The sequence below is a fragment of the Salvia hispanica genome, chromosome 1, assembly GCF_023119035.1.
Source record: "Salvia hispanica cultivar TCC Black 2014 chromosome 1, UniMelb_Shisp_WGS_1.0, whole genome shotgun sequence".
NCBI classification, from domain to species: Eukaryota; Viridiplantae; Streptophyta; class Magnoliopsida; order Lamiales; family Lamiaceae; genus Salvia; species Salvia hispanica.
The window spans coordinates 48713090-48723805 of record NC_062965.1 but is presented as its reverse complement, the minus strand read 5'-3'; the positions used below and the strand labels follow the sequence as shown (position 1 = coordinate 48723805).

At 38.5% G+C, this 10716-nt stretch overlaps 1 protein-coding gene across 3 annotated transcripts; it reads right to left on the bottom strand.

Moving 5' to 3' along the window:
* Positions 1-259: 259 nt before the first annotated feature.
* LOC125202105 (chaperone protein dnaJ 1, mitochondrial) lies at positions 260-9514 on the bottom strand. Of its 3 annotated transcripts, none has more exons than XM_048100449.1 (19): positions 9395-9514; positions 9236-9314; positions 9024-9131; positions 8837-8928; positions 8560-8643; positions 8402-8440; positions 7873-7995; positions 7761-7802; positions 7585-7672; positions 7151-7215; positions 6945-7007; positions 6792-6864; positions 5204-5295; positions 3898-3969; positions 3726-3782; positions 1970-2018; positions 1826-1895; positions 1372-1458; positions 260-836 (listed from the first exon to the last, which is right to left on the bottom strand). In XM_048100449.1, exons 1-19 carry the CDS (start codon positions 9443-9445, stop codon positions 806-808), a joined length of 1365 nt encoding a protein of 454 aa, XP_047956406.1. In that variant the 5' UTR covers positions 9446-9514; the 3' UTR covers positions 260-805. The 3 variants fall into 3 exon arrangements, with proteins under 3 accessions (XP_047956406.1, XP_047956407.1, XP_047956405.1); XM_048100450.1 differs by having other exon boundaries at positions 260-833; positions 9395-9513; XM_048100448.1 differs by having other exon boundaries at positions 260-796; positions 9395-9513.
* Between the last annotated feature and the right edge of the window lie 1202 nt (positions 9515-10716).

The window sequence follows — 10716 nt, the reverse complement described above, 5'->3', positions numbered from 1 at the left end:
GTTGGGATATAAAATGCAACAGTTATTGAATTAAAATAATTATTATATTCTTATTAAGAATAACAATCACTTTTATTAAGAATGACAATCACTTTTGTAATAATCAATTTTAATTCTCACCAAATTAATTTAGAAGACGTGATTATGTATTTATTGGAGTCCATACTAAAACCTTCACTTGATCAAAGTGAGTTTATTTCCTAAAAACTAAATAACCCAAACTAATCTATAGGTAATCTTTTAAGTCATGACCATTACGTACCAAAGAATAAGAAATCACGATAAAACTCAGGTACGTCATTAGTAACACCAATTTACAAGACAATCTCTGGGATTCCACAGCTTCCAACGGGGCGTCCCGGCCGCGCAGTATGGAACAACAGAAGTTTCATGTGTATATCAGTATATCATTCTTTCAATGTGAGAGTCGTACAATATTTGTATGAAGAAAGAATGAAAGAATCCAATATCAATGTACAAGTGAAGCAAGGCAAAATGATGTTGTTGGTTACTCTTGATTCTTACAAGTGAAGCAAACCTCTTGAAACCGAGTCCTTGATGGTAACTGTTCAAGAGCTAAGAAGAATTTCACCACTTCCTCTATTCGTCAAACAAAATTTTTGTAGACAGAGATGATTGTGTAGATTATGCACTGGTTTGCCACTCAATCTCTATACGCTTGTGCGTGTAGTGGCCCTAGTTCAAGACTTTGACGAGTACTAGCAATATCATCGTCAATACGGAGAACTCCAGTACAAACTCAGGCCAAGCGGAACGTCTCACCCAATACTGCCACCTGTACAGTTCAACCAGTAGATAGCCGCTGATAAAGCCTGCTAAGCATTTCCAGATTATGCACCATATTTAGAATGGTGACTATAGAATGAGTATAAAAAATTTGGGAAAAGTTCTGGCAAGTTCCTAGGTTAAACGAACCCTAAAGTGATAATAAGCTTCAACGACTTAAAAGCTTCTGAAAAAATAAGTTCCTTACTCCCATCTTAGTTTCTCATGATATTATAAGCAACAATCAATTTTAAGAAGAAAAAAACCTACTATGATATGTCAATTCCAGCATATACCCTTCAAGTTTCATATTTCTGTAGCTTATAAGCTCAATTATTCAAGGCTCTTGAACATGCATATAACTTCTTTGAAAATCTTATAAGCTGTCTAAGATAGCCTTAAGCCAAACACCCTCTTAGTCATGCCAAATTATGTGCATGTCAGCTCATATAATAAATTCCTACCCGCGATAAATGTCAATGCTTAAAGACCATGAGTCCCAGATGCCAAAAATTGAAAAATGAGAGAGAGAGGGAAGGGGTTCAGTATGCTGAGTCGTTATAAAAACATGAAACATAAACTTACCAACTGCTGGAAGCAGATCTGCTATCTTCATCAGATTGTTCCTTCTCAAATTCTTCTAGTATTACACGTTGTCTCTCAGTTACGGTGCTGAGAAATGACACATCGAAAAAAGTGGAGCTTAACATTAAATCTACTTCTCTTTTCAGAAGAATTCTTAGAATCCAAGAGTAAATGCACAAATTTTCGCAAACAAAAATGCGAAAAAGTATAACACTTCAGAACTAGAATGATCACTGTTGTGGTGTTCTGGAGGAACGATTTTCATTGTTATCAAGACAAACTAAGAGTGAAATATTTGTAACCGATTATATGAAATCTCCTAGTCAGAAGACTGTCTAATCATCTGTGATTTTAGCATACACAATAAGTCCATAGCCCCGGTGAACCTGATGCTTGCTTTCGCTTCGACTAAAAATAAAAATGCACAAGAAAGTAAGAAGAAAGACAAACTTACGGAGGAAGTTTTATGCAGAAGCGTATGTACTGATCTCCATGGGTCACCATGAAACCACTCTTTGGCAATCCTATAGTGCATAAAACCCATCAGCAAACCTAAACCAAAAGCAAAAGGTAGGCCAAATCAGGATAGAAGCCATACCTTGGCCTCTTAACTTAACCAATTGCCCATGTTGAACCCCCCGAGGAATCTGCAATGACAACAACCGTTGAGCAGAAGACAAGATTTAAATTTTAAGCGTTACCTGGAAGCACTGATCAGATAAAAGAGAAAACTCTCACCATAAACCGAGTGAAATATATGAAAAATGAAAGGGTGGAGCAGGGTTTTAACAATAATCCAGTCTAGAATCATTTCTTTTGAATAATTTTGTAATTCATATAATTAGGCTAAAGAGGACTTCTATTTTTTTAGGGTTTCATAAATAACTTATTAATTCAAATTATCCCACTAAGGTGGTTCATGTAGTTTCCAGTGAAACTGCTTTGAAATCTACTAACACCTTCATTTCCACTTTCGCATATATATTTCTCCAATTTAGACCAATACTGTAATGGTTTTAATTTTAAGCTTCCTCAAAAAGGTCCAAACATATGGAAACATTGGTATATACAAAGGATCCTCGTTATGTCCTATGACTATCATTGAAAGTCTTTCGTTGCACACAGAACACAGAGAATCAGACTGATACCTTCCTCCTTATGTATTACAATGGTGTTCATCTTGGAAGCAACATTCAGGTGAGATAAGTAAAAGGAAATGATGAGAATAATATGTACACTTCCTCCTTTTATCAAGTGAGAGAAGTATAACTAGATAATCATAAATAATTCATCAGGAAGCCTAAGGATTATCAGGTTATCCTTTTTAATTTGGAACATAAATTCTGCATTGGATGTAACTGAAGACTTAGATGAGGTATAACAGTATAAAGAGAGATTTAATTAGGTCACATCAGATCAGCAGATCTTGGTGACATTTGGATGGCTTGGTACTTGGTAGCATTAGAAACGGGAAATACTTGCATGCTTTTACCCACAGACATGTTTTGGGTACATTCAAAATACTACTCCTCATGGAGAGTGCTGCTCATGGACCCATTGCCCTGGAGTCCTGATATTGGCCTAACCTCTAGATTTTAGGGATTCATAAACCAATATTAGAGTACACTCCAGTAGCATTGACATAGAAAAACAGAGTATAAGGCAGGAGAATACAATGTATGGGAATGGCAGAAAATTATCTGGACAGATTATGAGTTTGATGCAACAAACTTCTGTACAAACAAATGGCTTTCGATGAATGTCTATCTGTCATGTCAAACGCTTTAAAAGTTTGGACTCTGATTTTACTAGCAAGTAGCAACTGCCACCCACATGGCCTGGTGACTTGAATTCACACATATAAGGGAGGGGGAAGAGAGAAGAGCTAAGCCAATCTCCAAGGACAGGAGAGCTAATCTCAGTTACTAGGCACAAAGAGTGGCGAATTTCCAACACCATCCCACGGAAAATTGAAAGTAAAAGATCCAATTACAAGCAAAAAAAACCAAGGAAAACCTGGTTTAGTGATTGGGAAATGAACATAACTTTTCTATCTCAATCACAAACTGTGGCCCCATTCATGATTAACCAGATTAACTTCTTAATGACATTCCACATCAGTCTGGTTATCTTACTATGTAGGTATCTAGAAAATTATGTAGCAAATTATGTTAAAAAATCCAAGATATTAAATTCAGAAAAAAGGAAGTATAGAGAACACATATATGTAAAATTAACAAGGGAAAATAAAATAATGCAATTGAAAACATGCATGAAATCTAGAAGAGAGAACTGGTATCTTGTATAGACACATAACAAAAGTGCCATATCAGAAAGGGAAGTAAGTATCTTACTGTCAATTGCTTTTTTCCGGAAAGGGTAGGCACATCAACACTGCCACCAAGAATGGCCTGCATGGCATTAAAAGAAAATTTCAACTCGACTGCAGTAGAAAAACAAAAGCAAAAGGGAACCCTTCCTATATTAAGACGAAGCAAAAACAAAAGAGAATCTGAACAAACTGACTTGTGTAAGGCTGATATATTTGTCAACATAAAGATCAGCACCATCTCTGGAAAATATGGGATCTTCTGCAACCTGAATCAAGAGATTACCAAATACATAAAAAAAAATCAAAATAACGAAATAACATTTAAAATTATTGACTTGAAAGCATGGCACCTCATCAAGTAATATCATAAATCATAATAGAAGTCATCTACACCAAGCCAAAGACCCACAATGGCAAAGCAACATGCAAACAAGAAGTCCAATAAACAATTTGTTGCATAATTCCTTCCAAGAAACATTGTTGGAAGTAACCAATAAGTTGAAAAATCATCCAACTAACAAAACGCTGGAGAACCTTCTTCAAGCCTTCAAGGAGAATACCAGAAGCAAAAATGTTTGATCTAACAGTTAAAACTGGTATCTAACATCATTGGAACTCAGCCAACCTAGGAGAACTGGAGAATAGGAATTCAGTTTTAACAATAACTTGCCAATCCTACAATGTTGGCTGTATTGACGGTAAAATGTTAATCTAATCTTATGCTAGTAATCTTTCAAGCTTACAGAGCAATGATGTCATTCTCAGAGAAAACAGTTGTTCACTCTACCTCTCTCATTCCTAGTTCAACAATATGTATGACCTTGGAGAGAATAACCACAGAATCTATATACAGATTGCACCTACAGAATTCATATGATTCAACTTAATATCCATTGTAGTATTTGTGTGCATGCTTCGTTAGAGCCATAGGCAAAGATGAATCACACACCAATCTTCCATAATTCACAGTTATTAAATCAACAAGTTAAGCACATATACCATGCTACATACAGAAAGTCTATCATAAAACAACAAGAGATGCTATATGCATAGAATAGTTTTGCAGAAAATCACAACTGGCAACAAACTATATTGTACTTGAATCAAATCCATCTAGGAACCTCCCCCGCCCACGCACAGACCTTTTCCATAAAACTATGCTCAAAGGAAACCCTTTGGAAACGTACAACGAAGATCCTGAGAGTTTCTCTTATTCTATTTTTATGCTTTCAAGTAGGCTTTTCCTTTGGCCACCTAAATGGAATTAGTGTAGTGACACTAGGTGCTCGCTCACGTTGTAGTTCTTTTGTTCTTTTTCTGGAGAGATTCTTTTTCAACCCAGAAAAGAAAATCCATATGCCCAAAAGGTTATTTGCAATCAAAACATATTTCAAAAATACAATTTAAACCAAATATGTTAGGTGATCATGTAAACTTAAACAAAGTCTGTTTTTTTGTTAGGTATTGCAAATAGAAAGGAGAGCTACAGAATGGTGTTGCCTTTATTTTAATAATTAGGTCGCCAGAAGTGCTTCCCCATGCACCAGAATTACCAGCTCTTGCTACACGAACTGTATCACCAGCATCCACACCTAATCCCAAGAAAATACAAAAAAAACGCAGTGAGCACAAGCATCATGCATACTTCAGTGAATATAGAGAAAGTACAGGGGACATAAAGACATAGACGCTGAAAATTAAAGTAATAAATCCTCCCCCTCTTTTGAAATCTACTGGTCTACTGAATTCCAGGAAATCAATGCATCATTCACTACACATGGTTTGCGAATTAAGTTACTACATTGTAAAATAAAGTGTATCATTCAAGTCCCGATGTTCATCTGTGGAATGCTAGTGAGGAGATATTCTTAGTCAAGATTAACTGCAAAACATAGTAACCTACAAAACTTTAACATATTATGCAATTTAATCCTTAAAATTTTAATTTACAATTATATTCATAAGCTTTCTATTATTTTTAAAATTAATACACCATTGATATCTCTCCATTCTCCAATCAAAAATCATACGGCGCACAGGCACAGTGGCATTCAGTCCATGCGTGCATGTCAACTCAATTTGTACAAACATCAAATAGTCTATCAACTAAGAAGCTTGTGAATATAATTGTAAAACTGAAAGCTCTGGATTAAATTGCATTTAGTGGCAAAATTCATGTATATTTTGGCAATTAACCCTTCTGGAAAAGCAAATTTACAAACTGAGGACTCAGCAGTTTCCCTTCATATTGTTTAGTTTACCATGCCCATTCTATTGCTTCAAGTACAAAAGATAGAGGACAGTGCTATTCTCCTGTCGGCTTTGCTGTGAAACCTCAGCAAAGGTTCTCGGAAATGTCCCATTGCTGTAACTTGATGAATATATCCCTCTGAGACGAGAAGGCACCTAGTATGTAAGCCTTGATCTAATTAATTGTCCTCGGGGACATTTCACTTGATTTATTCAAGATATTACTAAACGCCAGGAGTTGTTCCAACAAAAAACCTATGAATTCTATCTAATCGGCATATATACACGGCCTTGGTTCTGACTCAAAGTGCTAGCCACAGCTTATGTTTCCAGATAGATTCTTGAGGGCATCCTAGCATACTCCTAATCGCCCACTAAATACAGGTAGCAATTTTTCCATCAGATCCAAAGTGACAAAGTTACATAAACTATTAAGTAGTACTCCCTCCGTCCCCCAAATTTTGACACACTTTGACCCGGCATGGGTTTTAAGAAATGTAATGGAAAGTGAGTTGAAAAAGTTGGTGGGATGTGGGTCCTACTTTTAAAGTATTAGTTGTATAATAAAATGTGAGTAGAAATGAGTTAGTGGAATATGGGGTCCACTACCAAAAATGGTAAAAGTGAAGTGTGTCAAATTTTCAGGGACGGACCGAAATGGTAAACTGTGTCAAAATTTGGGGGACGGAAGGAGTATTAAAAATTAAAAATATAACTAATGCATCAGAAATGGTTTGCTAGATGTATCAACATCAGAATTATAAGATTGCTAAGATAAACAAAAGGAAAGAAGGATGTGTGAAACTATCAACCAAATTAGTGCTTATGTAAACCTAACCTGCCGGTATAGTTACTCGGGCATCCCTGACTCCTTTACACGCACCTGATCCTCCGCAAGCTGTGCAGTATTCCTATACATGATTTTGTTTCTTACTTCTTTTGGATATACAAAATATGATAGAAAAGAAGAAGTAAAAAACTATGAGTAGACCTTGATTATTCGTCCAGCACCTTTACAAGTACTGCAAGTTGTGGTAAAAGGCGGTATTGTCACCTAAAAAACCAGTAACAAGGTAAATGAAAGCCATAAATAAGCGCTCGTACAAATTTGATATTCAACGGATATCATATATACAAAAATAGAAAATGTAAAAGTGAATTGAAATGCTCCGAGAGTATCAATCAGAGAGTACTCACTCTTCCAATGCCTCTGCAAGTTGGACACATAATTGTCTGAGCATCCAAGGGATGGCCTCGGCCACCTGAGAAATAAGATAAATTGGTAAAGAAAAGGTCTTAAGCCCAGAAGTGACAGCAGCACTAGTGAGTTCTACAGCAACAATGTACACCATTTAATAGAACAGGGAAATTAATTGCAACCTCTGTCCAAGAACTATGGACACAGTAACTCTTTACACGGAGTAGTGGAACTGGACAGGGCAGGGATCACCACATAGGAATTGAATAAGCTGTTAATTCTCCATTACTAATTATCTATCCACAAGTGAGACACAGAGCATTGGTAACGCTATTGACTATCCAACTCAAAAACTTTAATTCAGGGGACATAAGTTCAGTTATAATGTTTTAGCTAGTAGTAATAACATGTAACTGCTCCACGTTCTACTCACCGCAAGAATCACATGGCACATCTGCATCAAATGAAAAATGCTTAGTGCATCCGTGAGCAGCTTCAGAAAATGTAAGCACAAGTTCCACCTAGGATCCCAAAAAATAAGGTTTAATTTGCAGACAGCTGAAATTACATACATGAGGCAGCAACAGTAGTAGTATATAAATAATGTACCTGAATATCGCCACCCACATTTTCAGTTTCATTTTCAAAAATCTGTGGATGGAAAAGGTGTCATCAGAAACCCTTTTTAATCTATAATACAGCAACAGAATCACAATAGTACCTCAGAAAAAATTTTGTGAAATGAATCAGAGAACTGAGCTCCATGAGCATGTCTAAAGCGACTCGAGCCGGTGTTAAAATTATCTGAGCTCCTCGTCCCATTTGTTTTTGAACTCCGTCTCAACTGTTAGAAAATTCATTTGCTTAATTTCAACACATGCATATACAAACTTTAACACTAAAAACAAAGGATAAACAACAATAATCAATCAAAACATGAGTAGTCATCAGATAACATGTCTGCTGCAAGAAAGTAGCATGGACTAAAGAATAAACTCCTATATTTAAGTAAATCTGAGACAGACAGATAACTAAACTCTTTTATGCTTTTGGGCCCAAAATGCCACCATTGTTTGATACTTCCTCACACTCTAAACATGATTTCTCTTTATCCACAAATGTTATCCAATTCTTCGCCATAAAACAAATAACTTAACCATGGAAAGGTAGGAGAAAAGATATCGTAGAACAACTAAACACAAAAACAATCTAGTAACTAACACCAATGGAAAGAAGAAAGTAGTATTTACCCTGTCATAATGTGTTTTCTTATCAGGATCTTTCAAAGTCTGCAATCACCTTCCACAATAAAATGGAACAGGTACATTATTGTCATAGAAAATCTATGCATGACCAAATAAGTTCTCGGTTTAATTAAGATAGAGCAAATGTTAATAGGACAGGGGACCTCATACGCCTCTCTTATCTCTTGAAATTTTCTGCTTGCGGAAGGATTATTCTTATTGGCATCAGGATGGTACTTCTTCGCCAGCTACACAGCACAGAGAACCAAATTGCATATGGTCATTGTTCATATAACTTCATATAAACATACTGAAAGATGAAAAAAGAAGTAATCTAGAGATGCTAAGCATACAATTTCCACTACTGAACGGAGAAAAGTACTATATAGGACGAGATAACAAATAACAACTAAAATACCACAATGATCAAACAAGTCTTACAGCACGGAAAGCCTTTTTAATCTCATCGACCGTGGCATCTCCAGACACGCCAAGAATCTCATAGTAATCACGTGCCTCAGACCGACAAGCTCCTATTGAAATGTATCACAACATGATCATCAAAATCCAAATCCTACTACAATATAAAAAAAATTCAAACTTTGTCTGTTGACTTTGAAATCAAAACCTGTGGCGTGGATGAAACGCCTTGAAAACAGCATCTCATTATGTGCAAAACCGGCCAGACATTCCCTATAACCGAACTGATATGCAGCGGGTGAATGATTCCATCGACCTTGACATTAGTGATTATCAACAAAATGTTCTACTTTAGTTGCAGAATAGTATCAAATTGAGTAAATTAGTACACCTACTACAGTCAGATTTAGCAGTTCTTACATGGAGAATGAAGCAATGCCCGCTGTAAATTGGGTATTTTCCCACATAAGATTCCATCGGAGGATTTAGCATAAGTTTTCTGCCGAAGCCGGAGAAAAGGATGAAATTTTGACAGGAAAGTGATGAATTGTTAAATTTTAATGAGATTAAAGCAATTACCAATAGTTTATCGGCGAGTGATTTGGGCGAAGACGCCAGCCATCGACGCATGCTTGAGCTTTACGGCAATATAGGGAAAATGAAATTGGGGAGGGGTTTAAAGCTATGCTTAAACCCTTTAAGAATTTTTTTTTTTTACTTTTTAACTGAATGATTATTTTTATGAAGATATTTTCTTTTCCTTTTAAATCTTACTATATGGGGATGATGACGGAGGGGAGGAGGGGAAGCCGGATATCCCGGGGCGAGATTGGGGACACCCCCCTATCGCCCCCCTCTTGATTTTTTGACGGGTTGCCTCACACGCCCCCGGAGACGCAGCCCCGGGGTGACCTTTCATCCCAAACCGGGGATCGAACGGGGGGGACACCCCCCCCAACGGGGCCGGGGCCCCGCCAAAAGGGAAGACGGGGGAAAAAAAAGGGGGGTTGGCGGCCCTTTGGGGGCCTTGGGCGACGCCCACACCGGAGAAGTGGGCGAGGAAGATGTTGCCCCGGGCCCAAAGGGGAGTTTTTGGTTGCGACGACCGGTTGCAACAACCAAAAGGGTCGTCAACATGTGGGGTAAAAAAAGCAAACTTCAAAGGACCCCCCCGACGAGGACTCAAAGAAGGAGTGCCTGGGGCGGGGAAAACATCGTGGCCCCGGCGGCCATTTTGTAAACCCAAAGCCTCCGCATGATGACTAGTGGGGACCAGGAGGACGCCGAGGGGGGGCGAGAGTCGCTTCCGTGAAGGGGACTTATAAGGAGTTCACCTTCTCGGGAGTGATATCTCGGTGCCGAAGGACTCAGAAGTTCCGGCGGGGTCAAAGTCTGGGTGGGCAAAGAAGCGGTTAACTACTTCGCGATCAGCGGCAGGCCGGCGGATCCCACGACCTCCCTTCGGATGCTGAGAGTTACGACCCTCCATCCTTTTGCTGCGTCCCGCTCGTTGGCCAAAGCGGACGAACGGACAGCGAGGATCCTCCCTATCGCCCTGTGAGGTCATCTCGGCACCCTCCCCACGCGCGTACACATTATTCTCCGTCAAAAATGGAGGAACGATGTACAAGGTCTTCCAAGAGTGGGAGGTCGCAACGACCCCACAGAAGAGGTTTCTTCGCTCGATGCGCGACAACATGCAGGTGGATTGGATTCCACGAGGCACCGATGGGGGCTCGGACGCGGCTCGATACCCCCACCGATGTGGAGGTCCGGGTGCGCGAGCGAGGACGGCAGCGACGGCGGCGATGAGAGGAGAGAGCGTCGGGGCTCGTGTGTGAAGCCCGTTTTTTTAAAAAATCATGTATTTTTTATCTATGACATTTTTTTAATGAAATGAA

What these genes read in the sequence shown, in the direction of transcription:
- LOC125202105 (XM_048100448.1), bottom strand. Translation starts at nt 9,445, where the DNA reads ATGCGTCGATGGCTGGCGTCTTCGCCCAAATCACTCGCCGATAAACTA. An exon ending in TTCACAAAATTTTTTCTGAG is followed by an intron (nt 7,803 to 7,872) that starts GTACTATTGTGA and finishes TTCCATCCACAG; the next exon opens with ATTTTTGAAAATGAAACTGA. An exon ending in GTGCTGGACGAATAATCAAG is followed by an intron (nt 6,865 to 6,944) that starts GTCTACTCATAG and finishes AATCATGTATAG; the next exon opens with GAATACTGCACAGCTTGCGG.